Below are 23,995 nucleotides of genomic sequence, written 5' to 3'. Positions count from 1 at the left end.
TGGCGGTGACACCAGCCACGGAGCCATGTATTAACAGACTGAGCTTGTCTGTTCCTTTCAATGTCATTGCCCGCAACAGGGAATAGGGATGAAAAATTAACTCGTGCTCCAGACCCCCGTAGTGACTGACCCAAGGCCCTGATATCTCTTGTAATCATCCTCACACTCCAATCTGCACGTTCATCACCCCCCACATGGAACAGGAGGAGTGGATAGTAGTCCGTGGGCTGCACCAAGCCAGGGCGTCTCTTTGTGATGTCCCTAGCCCGTGCTCCAGGGAGGCAGCAGACTTCCCTGAGAGCGGGGTCTGCCCTACATATCGGGCCCTCAGTCACCCTCAGAGCTGAGTCGCCCACGATTACAGCCCTCCTTTTCTTCCTGGTAGCAGTGGTCTTAATGTGATGAATAGGCCTCTCTGGTCCTGGAGGCTCCTGCGTTGTATTACAACTGTCAGCCTTGTTGTCATTAGGCTGTTCTACTGTGCCCAGGGCTTCATACCTGTTGTGTAGTGGTACAAGGGGAGGGGAGGTGGGCAAGGAGGGGGCTCGTTTTCTGCGCCCACCACAGGCTTGCCTCCATTTGACATTTTCTGGTAGGCTACTGCCTTCCGTCCCTACAGGGCAAGGAGATGATATCCCTGTGGTCTTCTTTTATTTCCAGTGTCTGGCCTGGTCACTCTCAAGGAGCTCAGGGCCTGGGCCCACCAGTCTATTTCTTTCTCACTCTCCCTGATACTCCTTAGTCGCAATTAGTTAATCAATTGCAGTTTTTTGACACTGCTTTTTGCTAAGACAAATAACTGTTACTATGACAAAGGAAAGTTGAATTGTCCTGCAGTATCAGAAATTGAATAGATGAAATGGAATAATCAAATACGATTTATATACTAGCAAAATTTGTATTCATACTTTGAACCTTAATATCTTCCTATAGTTTCAGATGTTTGGTGCTTTCGTTGGCTCCTTTTTTCATTGTTTGATAAAATATACTTTAAAGCTCCAATCTTTTCCTACTTCATCTGGTCTTCTCTGTTCTATGAGACTGAAAATTGAAAAACTGTGCTCTGAGTCAGTCACAACAGCGAGAGAATGTGCTTTACATCCCACATCAGTTCTCAGGCAATGCTAACAAGTATCTTTTGGGAGCTTTTTCTTCCTCCTCTCTTACTCATTTTGTGTTTTGTTTGGGATTTTTTCTGTTTACTATCTGAAAAAAAAAAAAAAAAGAGAGAAATAAATAAATTAAATCTGTGTTTTTCAGGTGTTACTCTGGAATCAGATTCCTGCCTTGACCCAGGGATTCCCGTGAATGGCCATCGCCATGGTAACAACTTTAATATCCGCTCTACAGTAACTTTTAGCTGTGATCCAGGATATACACTGAGTGATGAAGAACCACTCATATGTGAAAGAAACCATCAGTGGAATCATGCATTACCGAGCTGTGATGGTAAGTGTCAAGTTCTTCAGATGGCAGCTTTAAAGTCCAAGAAAGTTAATCTCCTGTTTTTGAGAACTAATTAAGCTTATCATTGCTACTACCTCCCTTCAGTTACACCAAGATCCATACTTTTCAAAAATTATTTTACTGTTAATAAAAGCCATACTTTACAGCTCTGAAACAACTTTCAGTCAAGTACCTTAAGGTACAGTGAAATTTACAGGTATACATTCACCAATAGAAAAATCAGAATTCTCAGAGGGTGCCACTGTTCAAATGTGAATGAAAATGATGCCATACAACTAAGAATTTCAAAACAAAGCCAATAAACTTAACTTACATTTTAAACTTAGAATACTGAATACCAAAATGATTGCTCAAAATTTAGTGTACTCAATATCAAAACCAATCATGATAAGCCTATGTAATTAATTTTCTTGACATATTTTTGTTTTGAAATTTTGGGTTGTTCATTAATTATTTTGGAGGATGTGCAACATGAAACTGTCTAGAACTTTCATGAAACATTTTTAAAATGCTGAATTGTATTATATTTCTGTGATCTTTTTCATTGTTGGATTTTTTTCTAAGTTCTTTGTCTATGAACTACAGAATCAACTCAATTTTTTTTCGTGGAATGCTTGTATAGTTGCTACAAAATCCCTCTGATAGAACCTCAGAAAACAAGATCCAAATGTAGCTGAGTATTTCAATAGGGATAGAACCCAGCATCTCTGAAAATTCTCCATAAGCTGCTTCTGTTAAATTTCCTGCTAAAACTTCCTATTTTCTCCCTTCTAGTTGCTAAATGATTGCCTTTAAAAGCACGTTTGTCTTGATCAGGCGTCTTGTTAAGATATAACTGTTCTAAGGCAGTGATGACAGATCAATGTGTGATGAGAGAAGAACCGAGCCCATACCAACAAAGGCTTTTGCTTTAGTGAATTACTTACATTAGTGTTATGGTTTAACCCCAGATGGCAAGTATGACCATGCAGCCGTTCGCTCACTCCTCCCTCCCTCCCCCAAGTGTAATAGGGAGAAAAGGGAGAAAAAAACCACAACCTTGTGGGTTGAGATAACAAACAGTTTAATAGTACAGCAATGGAAGAGGAAAAAAAAAAATTGTAAAAGAATATACAAAATGAGTGACACAATGCAATTGTTCACCACCCGGTGATCAATTGCCCAGCGCATGCTGACCAGGGATTGTGTATCCCTGCCCCCCTGCCAACCCCCATTTATATAGTGAGCATAATATCTATGGTACGCAATATTTCATTGGGCAGCTTGGGTCAGTTGTCCTGTCTATGCTCCCTCTCAACTTCTATGGGAAGCTGATAAAGTCCTTGACTGCTTGGAGACAATTAAAAATATTAGTGTGTTACCAACATTATTCTCATACTAAATCCAAAACATAGCACTATACCAGCTGCTAGTAAGAAAATTAACTCTATTCCAGATGAAACCAGTACAATTAGTAAATTTCTAACTCCCTTTTCAGTTCCAAGGTTTCCACTGGTTACAGTGGAATGTCAAAGGGCAAACTTAGATTCAGCAAGGTATCTTAGTTTCCAACTCTGTTTTAAGCAGTTTTATTAAATCTGAGCACTTACTGTCACTCAGGCTTCTAATTCTCACTACAGCCTTCTGGGCCCATGCACAAAACATGTAAGTTACCAAAAGATTATTATATAGTTAAAAGCTCTTAATCACCACAATGTAAACTAATCTACCATTAAAAATCACTCAGCTTGTAAGCATTACAACTTGTTCCTCCTTTGCAAGGACAGAAGCGAACTATTGTTTTCAATTGCATTTTGTGATCAAATTTTAGACTATATGTTGATGAATTTGGAGTGTCACAAATTTTGCTATAAGCTGTAATTTTAAAACAAGCAAAGCAATTTTAATATTCTTCATTGGTTTTATGGGTTCCTTTTGCTTGTTTGCTTTGCTGCAATGATTTGTAGAAAACTGTTGTAGGAATCTTAACTTTGAATAGTATCCTATTCTTTTTCAATTTACTTTGTGCTAAAAATTGTGAATGTATTTTTGAGTCAAACCATCAATATCCAACTCCTTTGTTTGCATATGAGTGTTGAACTACAGAAAGATCTAGTTAATTTTCACTCATTGAAAGACAGTCCTTATTTGCCAGGCCCATCACCCACTTTCAGTATAAGTGTATAATAGAAAATTTCAAGCCTTTCTGGAGTAGGGCCTCTAGGCAAGCAACATACCAGGGTTACACTCAGTTTCTTCTTTTTTCCTCACATATTCAACCCCATTGAATTAACTAGTCTGAAAACAAAAAAATAAACCTCACATTCTTTCTTTTAGGTAATCATTGTGTTAGTGTGTTTGCCTTTTGAGGTTCAAAAAGTTGTGACCCAAATTTCTGGAATGTGACAGATTTAACTAAGATTGAAATGAACTTGAGGAAAGGAAATTTCCAGCTCTTCAAGGAGTTAGTCAATAGGACCCCCTGGGAAAATGCCCTCAGGGACAAGGGAGCAGAACAGAGCTGGCAGATCTTTAAGGGTGCTTTAACATAGAGCACAAGAGCTCTTAATCCCCAGGGGTAAGAAATCGGGAAAGGAGGGCAAGAGACCTGCATGGCTGAGTCAGGTCCTGCTGGTCGAAATAAAGGGCAAGACAGAGATGCACAGGCAGTGGGAGCAGGGACAGGTATCCTGGGAAGAGTATAGGAGTGCTGCCTGGTTGTGTTGGGGTGCGGTCAGGAAGGCCAAGGCACAGCTGGAGCTGAACTTGGAAAGTGACACAAAGAATAATGAAAAGGGCTTCTACAGATTTGTCAGTCAGAAAAGGAAGGTCAAAGAAAGTGTACCCCATCTGTTGAGGAAGACTGCAAACTGGTAACAACAGACGAGGAGAAGGTTGAGGTACTTAAAAAAGTTTTTGCCTCAGTCTTCACTCGCAACTTCTCTCCCCACACCTCTCGAGTGGATAGACTGCAAGGAAGGGCTGGGGGAGCAAAGTCCCTCCCACTGTAAGAGAACATCAAGTTTGTGAGCACCTGAGGAACCTGAACATACAGAAGTCTATGGGTCCTGATGAGATACATCCCAGAGTCCTGAGTGAATAGGCTGATCAAGTTACCAAGACACTTTCCATGATATTTTAAAAGTGATGGCAGTCAGGTGAAGTCCCCGGTGACTGGAACATTGCACCCATTTTTAAAAAGGGTAGAAAGGAGGACCCTGGGAACTACCGACCTGTCAGCCTCACCTCTGTGCCTGGGAAGATCATGGGATAGATCCTCCTAGAAGCTATGCTAAGGCACATGGAGGACAGGGAGGTGATTTGGGACAGCCAGCATGGCTTCACCAAGGGCAAGTCCTGCCTGACCAACCTCATGGCCATATATAATGGAGTGACGATATCCGTGGACAAGGGAAGAGCTATAGATGCCGTCTATCTGGACTTCTATAAGTCCTTTGACATAGTCCCCCACAACATCGTTCTCTCGAAATTGGCGAGGTATGGATTTGATGGGTGGACTGTTCGGTGGATGAGGAATTGGTTAGATGGTCACATCCAGAGGGTAGTGGTCAATGGCTCAATGTCCAGATGGAGACTGGTGACAAATGATGTCCCTCGGGGTCTATATTGGGACCAGTACTGTTCAATATCTTCATCAATGACATAGACAGTGGGATCAAGTGCACCCTCAGCAAGTTTGTGGACAACACCAAACTGTGTGGTGTGATTGAAATGCCTGAGGGGCAGGATGTCATCCAGAGGGACCTGGACAGGCTTAAGAAGTGGTCCCACATGACCCTCATGAGGGTCAACAAGGCCAAGTGCAGGGTCCTGCACCGGGGCTGGGGCAACCCCCAGTATCAGTACAGGCTGAGGGGGTGAAGGGATTGAGAGCAGCCCTGATGAGAAGGACTTGGGGGTACTGGTGGATGAAAAGCTGCATATGAGCCAACAACGTGCACTCACAGCACTGAGAAGGCCAACTGTATCCTGGGATGTATCAAAAAGCAGCATGGCCAGAAGGTCAAGGGTGGTGATTCTGCCCCTCTACTCTGCTGTGGTGAGACCTCACCTGGAATACTGCATCCAGCTCTGGAGCCCTCAGCACAGGAAAGACATGGACCTGTTGGAGTGGGTCCAGAGGAGCGCCACAACAATGATCAGAGGGCTGGAACACCTGCCCTACAAGCACAGGCTGAGAGAGTTGGGGTTGTTCAGTCTGGAGAAGGGTAGGCTTTTGGGAGACCTCACTGTGACCTTTCAGTACTTAAAGGGGACCTACAAGAAAGACGGGGACAAACTTGGCAGGGCATGAAGTGATAGGGCAAGGGGTAATGATTTTAAACTGAAAGAGGGAAGATTTAGACTAGATATAAAGGAGCATTTTTTTACAACGAGGATGGTGAAACTCTGGCACAGGTTTCCCAGAGAGGTAGTAGATGCCCCATCCCTGGAAACAGTCACGGTCAGGTTGGATGGGGCTCTGAGCAATCTGATCTCGTTGACGATGTCCCTGCTTGTTGCAGGAGGGGGTGGACTAGATGACCTTTAAAGGTCCCTTCCAACCCAAACTATTCTATGATTCTATGAGCTCTTTGCAGTCACCTGTAGACTGTTGATGTTTGCAAAATTGCAACTTCAGAAATTAAATCAGCAGAATAAATCCCTAAAGGAAAACATGTTGCTTTGTTTCACGCCAACAAAGAAGACAAAGAACTGTGTACAGAGACACTGTGGCTAAAGTTCACTGTCAGTAATGTGTCATTCTCAAAGTACTATAATCACAACATGGAGTGTGAAAATAATTTTCTAGTGAGAGCTAAATAGAAACAGATCATTTACATATTTTAAATTTTAAACTTTATCTATGTAAATTCTTTGTAAATATTTAATATCTGCTTAAAGGAATGTTGCACAGTCAAATATTTTTCTTCCTTCTGTGATGTTTACAGAATAAGAGGGATTTTGAATGAATGTATACTACCTTTCATTTATGGCATTATGAACCTGATATCTGTAATTATGTTATTTATTACTGAGTAATGTTATCAACCATATATTTACTGTTGTTTTATCCATGCATATTCTCATTCATACTTACATGCAGAAATGCCTGTATACAGGCAAAACCAGGCTAGAAACATTTCCTTTCCTTCTACCTACTTATATATATAAGAAATACATAGATTCAAAAAACATAAAAAACCTTAACAAACACCTTAGTTTAATAGTAAACAACAAAAAAAAACTTTAGCTATAACATCAGCATGTTTGTATGCATACATATATACATCTGCATACAAGTACTGCAAATTTATTGAACATTTTGTGATGTATATTTGTCATCTAGCTTATGACAAAGTATATCCCTCTATGTGAGGAAGAAGACTGAAAGTGTTTTAATACTTTCTTGCTTTATTGTTAAATATTTAGTTTATTAAATTTTAAAAAAGAACAAAGCCATAAAAAGCTGGACAGCAACAGATGAGTGAAAAGTACAGCCACGCCATTTATATGATATTTATAAGATCAGTGAGCAATTTAGCGTGCAAATCTTAATCTTTAATTAATTTGCCATGCAAATTTGAGCAGCTTAGTTTAGAAAATGCTAGTATGCATAAAATGTCTTCTAGCATAGTTCTTGTGTCTTTCAAAATACTCCAAACAAATAACTTATGATGGGACAATCTGAATCTTTGAAAGAGAGCAAAATACACTTTTTTCCCCCTGAACATTGCAGAAGAAATCAAATTGAAACAAACTTTTCTATTATTTGAAAAAGACACATTTTGTGTCTTAAATATTTTTGTTTGCTAAAAATGTGATGAAATATATACCTTTCTAAATATGTAGTGGAAGAAAAGTAGCTGCAAGGTATTTGATTTTTGAGTTAGTTCACAAAAATAAAATAATTTTACTTCTTAAATACTTCTACAATAGGAATTAATACCTGCAATATTCTGTAACAACGTTTTACTCATTTTTGTGTTCTGCTAACAAACAGAGGAGGTTGTAGATGAGAAGTAATCTCCCTTTGAAGGTCTAATTTAAGAATAAACAAATTGTTGTGAAATGTAAATGTCATAGCTTTGGATGATTTAACTTCTTATTTTAGTACTTGATCCTATTTTTAATTTTAAGGCTAGTTCAAAAAGTGAACTAGGTTTATTTATTCTTTTTAATAAAAAGCATGACTTCTGTATGACTTCTGTTCTTTTTTTTTTTTTTTTTTTTTCTCTTGTTAAGCTTTATGTGGTGGATATATTCATGGGAAGAGTGGAACTGTTCTTTCTCCAGGTTTTCCTGATTTTTATCCAAACTCTTTAAACTGCACTTGGACAATTGAAGTGTCACATGGCAAGGGTAAGAATCTACTATGAATTGCATATGTATATGTAATGTCTATGTTTAAAAAATTCAAACACATAAACACAATAAAATGCTTTTTATGAACTGAGTGAGATCGGTGCTTTCTGCCATTCTTCTGAGAAGGAATTTTAATTTCCCAAAATAAATATATTCAAATGTGGTGTTTCTAGTTTGTGTTTATTTTGGAAAAGAAACATTCTTTTAACAGCTACCAGTAGAAATGTGTTTTAGTCTGTCTTAGAAAAACGGGCAGAAAGTAGAAGTAAAATATATGAAAATAATAGCTACTTGTTAAATAGCACTAAATTCTTCAGTGAAAGCTGTCAGGAACTTACTGATAGCTCTTCTCCATTATTAAGCATGAAGGAGCAGTTTTGATCTGTGTATTAGTAACCTTAGATTTCAGACTTAAATCGTTAGGGTCAAAAGTTATATATCTTCTTGTTACATATAGAGCAGTGTAACATTTGGATGCATGGTTAAGTTTGGCAGCTTATCTGTTAGGGAAATACACGAAAGAACTAAGTTAAAAACCCTAGGAAGTCCTAATGATGTGTTCCATACCACTAAATCAAAACATAATAAAAATACTCCTCAATCTCCTTTCTATGACAAGAAAAGTCTTTGTTATACGTGATAGTCTGAGAAGTATATTGGAAGTTTCTTATTGTTTAAAATCTTTTTATGGACTGTTTTTTTGTTTAAAAATCATATGACATTTTAAATGTTAAATATATAAGAAGACGTTCAAAGAAGTATGTTGTTTCCCACAGTAAATAATTGTATTTGAAAGACTAACTGTAATTCAAAATCTAATTCATTGCTGGACTGGAAGTTGGGAAGTGAAAAAGCAGTTATGACGAGTAAAAGACTGGTCCCAGAAAATATGAATCTGTATTTATGGAAGACCGTCCATAAAACTTGTATCTGCTTTTCCTTGTATATGGGCACTTCCCTGAAGTTAAGAGTAAGAAACAGAATTGTGTTGGAGGAAATGCAAAAATAAAACATGAGTACAAAATTTTAGCCAATTATTAAAATACATCTCCTAGCTTAATAGTGAGATCATGGTAGAGATTATAAATAAAAGAGACATACAGGAACTTGAGTAAAATCTACACAATGCAAATTTAGAGTTTCAGGGTGCTGTATACACATAACACTGAATCCCATCAGTTCTCTTGTGGGAGCTATTGATTTACAGTTAGCTAAACAAACATCCACACTGCATATATTGATTGGGTGAGCCCAAGTGCTTTCTGCAAGTTTTGTTTTCTGAATTTCAGGCATTGATTACATGTCTGTCTTTTTCTAAAAATCCTTCCATATAATGTAAGATTTACTTTCTGTGTCACCTGTGTATTAATTGCTTTTCTTTTCCCCCTTTTTAATATTTTTAAAGGTGTCCAGCTGGTTTTTCATACCTTTCACCTTGAGAGCTCTCATGACTATTTGCTCATCACTGAAGATGGCAGCTTTACAGAACCAGTGGCCAGGTTAACTGGCTCAGTCTTACCCCCTACAATTAAAGCTGGCCTCTTTGGAAATTTTACTGCACAGCTTCGATTTATATCTGATTTTTCAATTTCTTATGAAGGCTTCAACATAACATTTTCAGGTAAGAAAGTCCATTCTGCTAAATATCCAGAAACTATGTCCAGATAATATTTTTAGTTGTAGATAGCAGAAACGTTATGAAGAACCAGTAAAAAAAGTCAATAGAAATTGTATAGTCTCTATTGTAGAAAAATGGCTATGGTTTATAAAGGTGGCTAACAGATTGAGAAGGACATTGGTAATGTGACTGCTTTAAGGAGAAATTTTCCCTGTTCTCAGAGAATCATCAACAGTGTGAAAAAGAAGTCTGGAGGAAAATTAAGGGGAAAAAAGTATAAAGATAGAAGGTACTTCTTCAGACAAAAGAAACTAACTGGTACTGTTTTACTAAAGGAACTATAGGAACTGTAAAAAGCAGTAGTGTGCTAACTCAGAGTCACAGAGGAGTCTAAATTGAAGGCTGATTTTGGAATAGATGTACATCTAAAAATAAAATTAAAAAAATATTAGCTGTGGATATATGAAAAAGTTCTGATAATTTTTACAAATTCTTCGTTAAGATAATTGAAAAATTTAAGTTACTGCTTGTTATTTGCAGTCTTCTAAAACTAGATGACATATAAAATACATTTCTCAATAATTTTCTTTGCCTATCTCTATTACTGGAATGTAGAATATTTACAGATATGCATGTGAAAGAATCAACTGCTAGTTGAGATGCTCATGCACATGGATATTCTGTGGAAGAAATGCATAAGGAACTCATGTATCCATCTCTCTTACCCTAACCCTCTTTTTCAAGAACTGAAAAACAATTAATTCATTTTGTTGAGATCTGGCAATGTTTACAGATTCACTGTTTATTAATAATGTATCCCATTTAGCTTGCTTATTTAAAAAAGAAAAAGAAACCACCTCACTGATTAGAGCAATCGTGTTGGATTTACTCATATCAAATGCTGAGTTACATTTGTTCTGGATACTTTGGACTAACCAAATCAGAGGTCAGCAGTTTTGCAAGTTTGGAATCTAAATGTGAATATGAAATGATGTCTCTGATAATTTTTTCATAAATAACTCAAAATGGTAGAGAGCCACGTAACTTGTAGAAGAATACACAAAATATCATTATGAATGCAAGGGGAAAAACTGTGGATCAAAGAATTTTTCAAACACAAAGAAAGGTTTATGCCCTGTCTACAATTGATATACACATAGATAGCCATCATATGCCATCCTTTATATTAAATAAATAGTTTGAGAAATATTATCAGGTACACTAATTTTATGACATAAATGGTAAGTCTGTTTTCTTATTTTCACACAATCAGAATGTATTTGTCCACAGTGAGAAGTATTTAGTGAGATGACCTTAATGTGTTTTAAATGTTATCTAAGACAGAAATTTATCAGGAAATTCCCAGGTGCCTAAAGGTGTGCCATAGGGTATCTCCATGTCTACCTCAATCTTTATAGAGCTGAGCAGAGGCAGTAGATCACATGTTTTTAAAACGTACATTTTTTGCCAGCAGAAATTAGTGTGATTTATAGATTCCTTGTATTGTTCAGGACCTTCCCACAAGACAGTTACTTTATGGAAGGATTTGTTTATTTATTTTATTCAGTAAGTCATCCATTTAAAAGCTCATTCAGAAACTTTGGGTTAATTTCTTGCCCTGACTAAATGTAGTTTCTTCCTCTAATTAAGTGGATTTGACCCTACCTTCTACCAACTTCTAAGGTAAATGTTTTTGAAAATGTCTTTTCTTATCACTTATCCAAAGTGTCTCTCTTCTAAGTGATCTCTTGGGTCTTTGGATTATATTCCAAAATTAAAATCAGACTTTTTGAACTAAAGTTGATATTTTTCAACATCTTTACTCAAACAGTGAATATCTAAGTAGTGAATATCAGTAGTGAATATCTAAGGAAGAAAAAAACCCCCACAAAACAGGTCAAACATACAGTGATATTTCCCCAGCATTGTTTGTGAGGATGAGGGAATGTGTGGCTCAGACATTTCCTGAGTTTGATGTAGTCCTTGTGTATGTAACGGCCATGATTTTTTCCCATTAATTTATTCTAACTCAACCTGAATTATTCCTGATGCATAGTTGTAAGAGACAAAAAATAGGCACTTTAGACTTCTTTAAATAAACATGTATATATTTGTTTTCATTTGGGTGATGCCTGTAGAATTTCTAAAAGGCATGCAAATAGAGATTGCCCAACTGAGTGTAGCTTTACTTAGGAAACTCAAGCACACTTTTAAAAAATGTGGTCATATTTTTTTTCATTCACCTGACTGTTTGATTTTTTGTTAGATTTTCTTCATTAAATAATGATTTTTTGAAGCTTTAATCTCACTTCTAAAACTGTTTGGGAGTTCAGATTAAATGAACCAAGAAATATATGCAAAGGATGTAATTAAACAAAATTATAGTAAATCACTTACAGTACAAGCCGATTACAGCCCCTGAAATTAAGAAAATAAATGTAGTGTGGGTGGGACACAATAGATACATAATTACTGTATATATAGCCATAATAGACATATAGAAACAGTACTGGGTTTTAGTAGAGAACACAACTCTGAAATACATGTTTTCCAAATGTTCTGTACTGACACAATGCAACTAATTTGGTAAGCTTTTATTTTTTTTCCACATGGACAACTTGTCCCATTTATTTCTATATTACATTTTATTGTCTGCAGAGTATGATCTGGAACCATGTGATGATCCTGGTGTTCCTGCCTTCAGCAGGCGAATTGGTTTTCATTTTGGTGTTGGAGATTCCTTGATCTTTTCTTGTTTCCCTGGATATCGCCTGGAAGGTGCTAATAAACTTACCTGCCTGGGAGGTGGTCGGCGTGTATGGAGTGCACCTCTGCCAAGGTGTGTGGGTAGGTGGTCACATGCTTTCATTTCATTCATCAAATCGTTAATAGCACATGGCATGTGTCAGAATACGGGGCAGAGAACAAAGTGCTTGGGTTGAAAGGATTGATCCCCAAGCTGTACAAACTTTAAAGTCAGTGAAAGGTATAAGTAATGCATGTCTCTTTTACTTAGAGAAAAAAAAAAAATAAGAAAGAGGAATATTTAGAATTGTGATAGAAAATAAACCAAAATGTCTTGTGACATAAAATGTAAACCTAATTATTGAACTGTGTCTTGGCCATAATTAAGATATAAATTTCAATCTTTGTCTTTCGGGGTAAAGAAACAATATTTAGAGCTTTTAACCTTTCTTTCTGCCTGATTTTAAGGGTATTTTTTTTCATATTGTGTTTTTATTCTTGTAACTCTAAACTGTTTTGGCTTTGGCGGTGGTGGTGGGTTTTTTAAGTTTATAAACTATAAACTGTATTACAGCATTGCAAACTATAATTTTTTAAATTAATGTGATGTGGTTAAAAATCAGTAACTAAAAGCTCAAACTGAGTGAACAGTTCTTTTCTGGGAAAAGCTCTGGGACTGGATTTTATAAAATTTGTAGAGTTGCTGTATTTGATTTGTGAGATGGTTTTATCACCACCATGTGAAGTGAATCTGATCAGCTACTATTGACATAATGCTTCTAAAATGTCAAACAGTTCCACACACCTCTAAATGAATTTCCTTAAGAAGGTTCTTTTTTTTAAAATAAGATATTATTTCACTAAGGGAGGAACTCAGCTTCTTTTTTTTTTTTCTTTTGTTTGTTTTAAAGGGACATATCTCTATAGCTGAAAAAAGTCATATCAGCTACATTGTATATACACGTAAGATACACATATACTTTTTATGGAAAAAAGTAAACTTTCTAATTTTGTTTTAAAAAACTGGGCTTATTTAAACCTCTGAACTTCAAAGGTTTTTGTCTGAGTTCCTGGACGTTGATTGGCTCTCAGAATAGGGCAGCATCCCTCCTTCTTCAGCAAGGACCCTCTTATTCACAGTAAAAAGACACCGCCAGGTCTATCCGCAAAATCAGATAAGCGTTCATAAACAGGTGTCCTTGTAAATCTTATTTCCCAGTGTCAGACCTTCACTTTCTTGTCTTTTCAGTTAGAATTATTTCAATGTTTATCTCAGCCAATCACCTCAAGTGGTTATGCAGTACTATTCCACACATCACAGAGTTTTGAAGATGCTCCCTACAGTTTCCCTTTGGGTCATCACTCCTTTTCCAAATGTGTCTTCCAGATGGATCTTTTCCTTCTGACTAGAAAGCAGTTTGTGCTTACAGCCACCTACTTGCTATTATTTGATGAAAAGAGCTTTACTGTTAACAAGTGTGGAGAAGATTCAGGCGCTTAGGGCTGACTCCCTTTACACTTTGTAAAGAACAGGGACAATCATTACCCAACGTGGTGTCAAATTTACTCCATCTCTGAAAATTAAACTTTTCTCCACACCCCCCCACCCTCCCCCAAGGTGTGCTTTTCATGTGGAACCAACTCCCCTTACCTTAGCTGTCTGGTGAATTCTGTTTCCATTGACATCATGGGGCTTTTCAGGAAGATCCCTTCTCTTCACCTCTTTATACCAACTGTAGAAACACTGGTACTGCCAATCTCCTCACAGAGAATTTCACATTCTACATTGCATTGTTTAAAAGAAAGGTAGTGGAGTCATCCCTAAAGAAATCTCATTTCCTGTAAGAGCTTCCTCAAGAGCACTCAAATAACAATGATGGCTTCCCTGTCAAATTTGTTAGTAGTTGATATGTGCAGATGAGACACTTCAATCTCTTTTCGCACAAGAATGCTGTTTCCCATCTTTCTAGACACAGTGATTGCATTTGGTAGAGCTATCCTGCAGTCTTCACTTAACTAGTGACTCACTCCAGCAAGTATCTTACAGTAAGGCTTTTCTGCGGTTACCCAAAGTATAAAGGACATCGACAGTCTTTTGAAAGAAAAAAAAAACAACCCTGGCTGGCTATATTTATGTAACTCTTCTTTGAGATATGTTGTCTAAATGTACATTCACAGTGTCCTCTTTTACTCTTCAAAATTTACTGTAACTGAGAGGAAGAGAGATTGAGGGGAACTGAAAGAGAGAGTAACACACTGCTACTTTGCAATTTTGTGCGATGCACAGAATTAATGGAATTAGGAGCACATTCCTTTAAACAATTTCAAGATACAAATACCCTCCTAGCAATCCTGGCACAGGGCTACCTGGAAAATAAACATACATAGTGTCTTGAGACAAAACATCACTAAAGTAACCCATATCTTTAGGTTTGAGAGTACCAATATAGGCATCTGTTTTTTTATTATTCTGAAACAGCTTGTCACCTACAAGATTGTTAGCATTATAATCTGGCACATTACTGTAATTAGCATGTTTGTCTGTGTGTTGCAGGTTTAATTTCCCAAATTTACTTGTGAATAATTTAATTATAATTTAAAATTACTGGTTTTGTAATTGTTGTTATGCTTGTATGTGGGTAAAACCCAAGCTACTGTACAGAGAAGCTTCCCCTGATTGTCTTTTGTCTAGTTCGGATTTGAAAGCAGAAAACAATTTCTTTCCCTTTCCTTCACTGACATCTCATCCTGTTATTATTTGTTGTTTTGTTATTATTGCTTCAATTATTATTCCAATGTTTTTCAGAAAAAAATATCTTTTTGGAAAAAGATTCATTTGATTACTAATCGTGGTTATGATGGGTTATTGACATTTCTTCCACATATATAATTTATTCCCATTATGTCGCTTGCTTTTACATAGTTGCAAATATATATATACATTTATACTTATTTCATGGCTATGAGAACAAAATTGCTCCAGACTGTGGATGCATAGTCTTCTCACTTTTTCCTTCTGGCAATAGGTCTTTCTTTCTCTACCTATAATTTCACAATTCTATTACAGTTTCATTTACATTTCACTGTTAACTACTTTTTCCTGAGGACAAAGCCCAACTTTTAGTGAGTTGGTCCCCCTAGAGTGCAGATCTGAGAGTAAAGCTCCTAGGCAGTCATGCACTTCTGTGCATACCCAAAACTGTGCTAGTCTCAGAAGCTTGGGGAGTACTGGGGTCCAGAAATTATGTGGAAAAACTCCTTAGTCTGTTGAAGTCCCCGATTCTAACGCTAACATCCACCTAAAGGAGACCATCAAAATCAGGTTTCTGCTTTTATCTTCTTGTCTTCACTAGCATTTTAAACAGGAACCACCGAATTTGTCTGGAACTCTGTTACTAAAGCACATTTCTTTGGCATCATCTAGCAAACAAGTACTATGCTTTTAATCATACTTTTCCTACCTTCCAGTTTGCTTTAAGTCAAACTAGCCAGGAGCTTTCTACCGCTCTGTATTGAGGTTGTGCTACTGTCAAAAAAGGAATTGGAAGACTCATAAGTGAAGAGAAGAAACATTCCTATGAGTAATTTTTTTTTAAATAGAATGTAACAATTCAATGAACAAACACAATGAACATTAGAAATAGATCTCTAATCCAGAAAATGCTCCCCCTCTCAAAAATGTATGCATTCTTCCAACTCAGTGCCATAGTCCAATGATTTCACTGTCATGCTGCAATGCAGAATGCTGTCCCTGGCCTCATGAATTCTGTATTCCCTTCTGCACACTGGCACGGCTTTGTCAGTAATGAGAGAAGTTTGATGCTGCTCTGCTTCCTTTTGTTGGATACCAGTGGCAAGTACCTTCTCAGGCTTGCGGGGAGTAGGGTCTGTGCAAATGTGGAAACATGACATGAAGCGAGGTATCTGGTGAGTATAGATGTTTCCAGTGATAGGTAACTACAGGTAAGTAGGGGCTGAGGGAGAGAAGGAAGTTTAGATTGCAGCTTCAAACGCATACATCTGATGTACACCTAACTCGTCGCCTAAGTACTCTATGAAACGTGACTTTACCATTTGCTGTGATCCTCTGACAAATGAGGAATGGGCCTTTTAGTTTTGGTATTCTTTATGGTGCACTATGATATGCTGATGAAATTCTGAAAGAGGGGAGACATTTCTTTCTTTCCTTCCTACTTGTGAATGATGTGCTGTTCACTGATTATCAAAAGGGTAGAAACCTGAGTGGAGAGACCTTTACAGTTAATTGCAAGGTACAGTGCCCAAGTGTAGGTACATCCTCTTTTCAAAAAACATTTCAGAAATTGCTAGTTCACCCTGCTAGATTTGTTTAGTTCTGAGGTGTACAATACAATTAATGTATGTTTATTATATCACAGAAAGTATGGCTTTGCTTTAAGACAAGTTTAGGTACAAAATAATAAATTTACCTTATTCCATCATATTCTGACTGTAATATTAATTGAAAAATTGAGGCAGTAGTAAGATTGTAAGACCGAAAAAAGTGAATATTTGTTAATAATTTTCTTTTAACTCCTTAATATCTTCGCTAATGTGAATGGCCTTTACCTAGCCTCTATATTCAGCTGAAGAGCTATCCTTGTTATTAGAGATGGTTATTTCCCCTGTTCACAAGGACATGTAACTAAACACTTTCATCACCTCATCCAGGATTTAGCCATTCTGATGTCACATGATAATAGGAAGGAAAGTTTGAATTAGTTCTTCAACTCTTCTTTCAGAGATCATCTGTACTTAATTTCTACTCTTTTACCCGATTCCATCTACTTGTCTAGGTTTTCCTTGCTCACTATCTTCTTAAGAAATTGTGATAAATTTTACCCAGGACGCATCATGAAAATATTATTTATACACTATACAGTGTATGCTATATTCAGTTCAAACTAGCCTTTCATGGTAAGCATTGCGTGGAGTTCAAGCATAACACATTAATACAATAAATTTGGCTTTGAGTGCTTTTTACTTGTTTGTTTTGGGTTGGATTTTAACCTGCACTACTTCCTTGTTCCCCATTAATCATTTCAGCTGTCTGGAGTGTTCCTAAAGCAAGCTATGAAAAACTTAAAGGATAAAGCTGAAAAGAAACAGCTACTTAATGGTTTCATTTCATACTTAAGCGGTGTTGTTCCTTTATTAAATTTTACATGGCACTTGATTTTTAATGGTGCGTTAACACAGTATTTGAGTAAAATCTTCACCGAGGTATTGTTCACTGGTATTCACATTAATATCACATTAATTTATCATGTTCAGTTGTTATAATAAATATTACATGAATAATTAATGATAGGGTGCTACAATAAATTGCTGACACTCTTTAATAAGTTGTTACTTTTTAATAGTTTAGTTAGTATTCATTGCAAAATCATCAATTATAATTAATATACTTTGTCATGTTGTAGCATTGAGTTAATTTCCATCGAGATTGAAACATAAGTGGGAACCTTGTTAGCCTGAATAGCACTGTAGATTTCTGTGAGACCCTTGAGATCTGGCATTCATTGTTTTCTTTAAATTCTCTGTAGCATAAAATTTGAATTTGACTTCACCTCTGAGAAGTCAAACTAAGTCTGAAAATTACTATTCATTTTTAGCTAGTGTTTAGGCAGAGAGAGCTCTCATTTAAGAGCTGCTCATGAGCAAGGAATCTCATATAACATCAGCAGTTGGATCTCTGAATCTTCAGACAGTAATAAGGATGTGTATGTATCCAAGGTCCACTGTATTTGGGAACTCTATATTTAAATGTTGTCACATTTAAATTGTTAAACCTTTAGGTTGTGTTCTGTTTCATACAATACATTTAATGAAGTTATTTAATAGATATTTTACAGTTTCATAGAATCATAGACTGGTTTACATTGGAAGGGACCTTGAAGATCATCTAGTTCCAGCCCCCCTGCCACGGGCAGGGACACCTCCCCCTAGACTAGGTTGCTCAAAGCCCCATCCAGCCTGGCCTAAAACACCTCCAGGGATGGGGCATCCACAGCTTCTCTGGGTAATTTGTTCCAGTGCCTCACCACCCTCGTAGTGATTTTTTTTTTTTTCCTAATATCTAGTCTAAATCTCCCCTCTTCCAGTTTGAAGCCATCACCCCTTGTCCTATCACTACATGCCCTTGTAAAAAGTCCCTCTCCAGCTTTCTTGCAGGCCCCCTTCCGATACTGGAAAGTTGCTATAAGGTCTCCCTGGAGTCTTCTCCAGGCTGAAAAACCCCAACTCTCTCTGCCTGTCCTTATAGGAGAAATTTTCTATTTCTTTATCTTATAACATTGCATTTTTATAAATACAATTGAAAGGTATTTTTTTAATCCCTCATTTTTATGTCAATGTTTGACAGAAAATTGAAGATTTGTTAGAGTGAGTCAACTCTTCAAAATATGGTGCAATATAGTAATTGCAGGTTTTAGTTGTCTCTATTTCAAAACTGAAACTTTAATGTTCAGGAAACACTAACAGATTTCAGCTGTTGCATAGTGAGCACCCTGACTATTTTCAGAATGCAAAGGAGTGATTTGTATGAGACCTTAATCACCTTAATGTGTGACATAATATGAGCTTTTAATCACCTAGAGTCACAAGAAATAACAATTGTCTCAGGTGACCCTTTTGCCTTCTTAAGGCACAACATTTTAAGACTGAGTATGCTAAAATTTTCTCTCGAAAAGACAGATAACTTTGGGATGTTGTCTTTATAGGTCGTTATCAGATGATACTCAAGTGAGTAGACAAAAATCTCAGAAAAAAACCCACCTAAATCCAAAAACTTCCCTCACCTTGGATCCTGACAATAATCCCCTGAGGGCAATTAACAGCATAGGATTTGTTTTGAGAACCTGAGTGGTATTTTATGTCAGTAGCATATGGATTGAAAACTAATTAAGCAAACCTCAGAAAAGGCTTTACCTGCTGTTTAGTTCTTCCTTTCCTACTCTGTTATTCTTTGGAATGGAATTGGAATGGTACAAAAAAATATGGAATAAGAGGCTTAGGTGTTTCAATAAGGTTTTCAGTGAGGTGTTCTTACCATCATTGTACAGGTGTTGCTTAAAGAACGTTGAAAGACACTTACATGAACATGCTTCATTAGTGGGGTCCATAGCTGATGACCTATCTTGACTTGAAATCTGCCTTAAAGAAGCAAACAAGGATGAAAAAAAGGGAAGGAGAGAGAGAAAAAAAGGAAAGCCACACCTTAGGCACCAGCTGGAAAGTGGAACGAGAGAGTCCCCAGAAAAAATATTTCTCCAGTAAAGGTAGTGGTGTCAGTGATGATGATAGTTATGACAAAAAGGCCAACATCTTCCTGCTGTCTCCCTTGTATAGTTATGTTTTTCATGCAGACTTTCTAAAGCTCCTCATTGGTAGCTTATGATACTGTTAACACTTAGTGGAGCATATGTAGGTGCTGCAGACTAAATAGTAGTTAAACTTTGTGCATGTATATTATTGTGTAATATTTATATATGTTAAAATAACTATTATCTGCTCATTATCTACTAGTCTCTATTCTAATATGAAGTTACAGGCTAAAAGCCACCAGGTTTGGAGTGATGCAATCTTAGTGTAGATTTATAGGCTAAAACTTACAAGGCAAAAGAGTGAGAAGTGGCATGAGAACAGTATGATTTAAAAGTCAATGGCAGTCACTTTTTAGGAGAAACCCAGCATTAACAGTGGTTCTGCATTCAGCAGTGCCAGGAGAGAACAAGAGCACTTATGATACCAGAGCGAAAGCACAGCCACAGCAACCCGGCAGTGTGTAGATGAAAGGTTACAGGCTCACAAGCGAAGGACTGGCTCTAGAATTGGAGATGAAGGACTGCTGACATTATAAAGATTAAGGCACTGTGCAACAGAGGTTCTGCGGAAACTCCATGTGCACCTCAGCTTGATGCAGCATCCCAGTAAACAGGAAGCTTCATCTCCTTGCACTGCATTTGAGTTTGTGTATGAAGCTGTGCTTGAGTCCAGTCATGTATTGTGTCTGCCCTGAAGAACTCATGGGCTCAGCTTTAGAGACCCCCTCTGACTGGGGAGAAATAGGGTTTTTTGCTATTATGTGAAAACAGAGCATATGGTGCTTGGTTTCAGCGTTACCCATGATTCCCCTTGCTCTTATTTTAATGTTCCATGACCATGCTACTGGGTAACAATATTGTCCAACTGAAACATAAGGAATTATCAACTGTCTGAGCTCAGCTTCTCATATTTTATGAACTGCTGCACAATTTTGTAAATACAACAAAGATGTTCTGCACTCAGTAGAGTGCTTTGTGGCAGAGAAGCCTTTAAACTGACGACGTACTACTTTTATTTGATCTCTGCTTTGGAGATCTGCTTAAAATCCTGTCAAACCTTTTAGCAAGTTGTATGGAAAAAAATAATAAAGCAAACTTTTCCATTAAAGGTATCATTACATTTTACATGAACTCTATTTCAAAGCATTTCAAGAATCCCCGAATTTTGTTTGTTTTGTAGAGTTTGTGTTCATATTTAGGAAGTGTTTGATGATCTTCAAAAGATCTACCCTCTGCAGTTTCCTTTCATCCAATTTCACATGAGACAATGAAAGAAGAAGGAAAAAAGTTACTTATGTAAATAGAATTTAAGTGACTTTATTAAGGAAAAGAACAAAGAATCAGGTCAAGGATCTGTTCCAGACAGGTTGCTCTCACTGCAAGGGAATAAAAGAACAGTTTGATAACATAGCATTTTCCAATCTGCTGCAGTCCTCAGCAAGGTTATAACAGACAACTCAGAAACTGTAGTGAAAAGAAAGCATGTAGTTCCTCCTCTAAAACTATTTACATGTAGACATAGACGGTATATACTCAATAAGAGTATACTTTTTGAATTCTAAGGTAGATACTTTTGATTTTATAATAAATAAAATTAACTTTAAAAAGCACACAAGATTCAAAAGTTGTAACAGACAATTAGATTAATCTGCTTTTATCTGCTTTCCACCTTCTGAAACATAGATCTAGTATCACATAATTTTTTTTTTTCTTTTAAAAGAAGATGAGTTCAATGGACCTTGTCTTTTGGATGCTGTGGTTTGGCATACTTCCATAGTTTGACAGATTTGGGAAGGGAAGAACCTGAATTGGAACTATATAAGTAGCTGACATTTACAGAACAAGTTTTGTTTAGTACATGCTGGTTTAAGCTATGTAACAAGCCATTTATATGTGATGACAGTAACTTTTTTAAGTGCCAACAGCCAAACTACGGAGAAAGAGTTTTGCGACTGAGATTTTAGAGAATTTATTCTTCATTTAGAAACAAAAGCACAAACATCTGTAGCACTATGAGCACATTTGTATTTAAATTAACTACATTAAGCTAGTATGCATTACAACTCAGTTACAACACAATTTTGCTGTATACATAAGGGTATATTCTTAAAGAAAGTCATTACCCCTTGCTCTTCATCCTCAGCTAAGGATGCACAGCTATTTGCTGAGCACATCTGAAAGGTATCCCCTGTTCTTAAGGTACAGATGCTTAAAAACTAATGTTTTATAAAGGAAATAAAAATATACATTTGTGGGTTTTTTCATGTCTGAATGGTTCTTTAGTACTTCTTCAAATTAGGGAACTAGATTAGCTAGGATGTTTTTAACGTGTATTTAGTACTGTTGCAGTGCTTAGGATCTAATTCTTTTACAGTCTCAATTAAGTTTAGTATTTAAATTATCCTCACTTCTTATTTATAGTCCAATCCAAATTAATTGTACCTTTTCAATATGAAAATAATGGCTTAATTTTATAGATCTTCTCAGAACACAGTAGGTGCTGTTTCATGTTCTGCAAGAGCGTGCCTTTCTTTCTCCCGCAGACTCAAAACAATTGTGAGTTGCATCAATCCCCCTATGTCCTTCCTAGAGGAAAGAGAAGTCTTGCCTATCCTTGTTAATGGAAGCTTTTTGTCATTTCTTATGGCATCTAATGATTTATCAGACTTTTGCTTGCATCAGATAAAATTCCCTAGTAGTTTTATTTATTTATTTATTTACTATTTTTGCTCAAAACAGACTTTTGTACATATTCTCTACTGAAAAATCTCTTGGATTACCCATATTTTGGGGTTTGCCACAAAATATATTTAAAATACCCGAGTAAACTGAGATAAATATTATGATAAAGTGTCAGCAGTATCTTTTCTGTTTGATCAAAAGAGTAGATTTAGGTGCCACGGAGCATACTCATAGTACAAAACCTGGAAACTTTGAATCAATTTATTTTGCATCTTGAAAAATCAAATAGATTTCTACGGAAACAAAGGAGACATAGGAAAGCAAAATAAAGAAGGGATCTGTATCACATCATAATATATATTTCAGTGCTACATCTTTTTATAGCCATTTTTAGATATGATATCATATGCGGTTCTTAAATTGTACTTACATTAATACTGTTATACTAGTCTAAGCTCATCAAATAATCTGACATTATAAAATGTATTGCATTATGAAATTGACTCCTTTTCTTTAAAGGCTGCAGCTGGAGGAGCTAGTCCTGAAAATACTATTTACATAGAGCATATTCAGTGGGTATGTTATAGTATACCTGTTCACTTAAATTCACACTGATTTTTCCCAAGACAAAGTTGTGGATCAAAATATGGAGACAGAATATCAACAGTAATCGCTTTAAGATCAGTAAAGATTATTTCTCATGGCAAATTTTGTGCCTGTCAATGTTTACATAATTTGAAGACTTGTCAATACTAATGCTAATATAGTTGATTTTTATTAGAGGAAAGGTGCATATGGTTAATATTCAGTGAATTATATTTAATAAATGCAAATACAAGCAGATATGAGGGTTTTTTTTCTCATGTAGGGGGCATGAAAAATCTTTTCTCTTTCATCTGTCTGGGCTGTAGAGGCAGATCATTCTGCCAAGATGACGGCAGGTGTCTGGAACTCACATGGAATCTGGAAGGCAATGAAGTAAAGTAGTAGCGTAAAAGAGTAAAAGAAAGTCCTATGTAGCCAGGAACTGAAGAACTCTTTCAGGATCATATGATAAGATTTGTCTGCTTAACTTAAGGTACTAAAATCAGTAGTTACTCGTAGAGCACATGTGCTAGATAAGGAATGTTTCATGACATCTTTCAAGGGTGATTGGCAGTCTTTATTTTTTGGTTACCATAGGTGGATGAGCCATATCACTTCCTTACCCAAAACTTCATGGCTTGATCTTTCACCAAGAATGTAAGAGATGTGACTTCATTTCCTTTGTTTCTGTAAAAGAAGTTTAAATCATATCTGATGCCTCCTAGCAGAATGATTTTGCCAATGTGGCTAAAGGCTGTTTTTTCATTTTGCATAAAGAATTAAAGATTAATTGGAGGCAATGAAAATGGAAGTGAACATGACTATATTTTTCCAAGCTGGTAGTTTGGTACTCATACGGTAACAGTGAATGCTGATTCCTGGGTTATTTCAGAATTTTATTCCCCAAGTGTTTAATGTGTGAAATTCCTTGAAGAAGTGTTCCTCTCCCCCTGTTTAATGCTCCACCCATTATGCTAAAGAGGTTTGCCAACATTTGCTCATTTTGCGACTAACTGATTTTCTAATCCCTTTATGTGAAGCAGAAGTCATAGGAGGTGCATGTTTAAATCCTCAGAGGCAAAGTGAATTGAATTTAATTGTCACACATTCTGGCTGCATGTGTTAATTGCTGTATAAAAAAGCACTAGCAGCATCAGCTATTGTAGATATTTTAAAGAAAAAGCAATACTGCTAAGTAAAATACTAAGTC

At 36.6% G+C, this 23,995-nt stretch overlaps 1 protein-coding gene across 1 annotated transcript in view; it reads left to right on the top strand.

Moving 5' to 3' along the window:
• The window catches only part of CSMD1 (CUB and Sushi multiple domains 1), a 1,016,474-nt gene that overhangs the window by 729,042 nt on the left and 263,437 nt on the right, over nt 1–23,995 (top strand). Inside the window, exons 21-24 of the mRNA XM_009885090.1 lie at nt 1,261–1,449; nt 7,693–7,809; nt 9,218–9,433; nt 12,089–12,277. Coding sequence (XP_009883392.1) covers nt 1,261–1,449; nt 7,693–7,809; nt 9,218–9,433; nt 12,089–12,277 — 711 coding nt within the window. The remainder of the gene's footprint in view (nt 1–1,260; nt 1,450–7,692; nt 7,810–9,217; nt 9,434–12,088; nt 12,278–23,995) is intronic.

This window comes from Charadrius vociferus, unplaced genomic scaffold (genome assembly GCF_000708025.1).
Source record: "Charadrius vociferus isolate BGI_N301 unplaced genomic scaffold, ASM70802v2 scaffold345, whole genome shotgun sequence".
Lineage (NCBI taxonomy): Eukaryota > Metazoa > Chordata > Aves > Charadriiformes > Charadriidae > Charadrius > Charadrius vociferus.
This window is presented reverse-complemented; position numbering and strand designations above follow the sequence as displayed.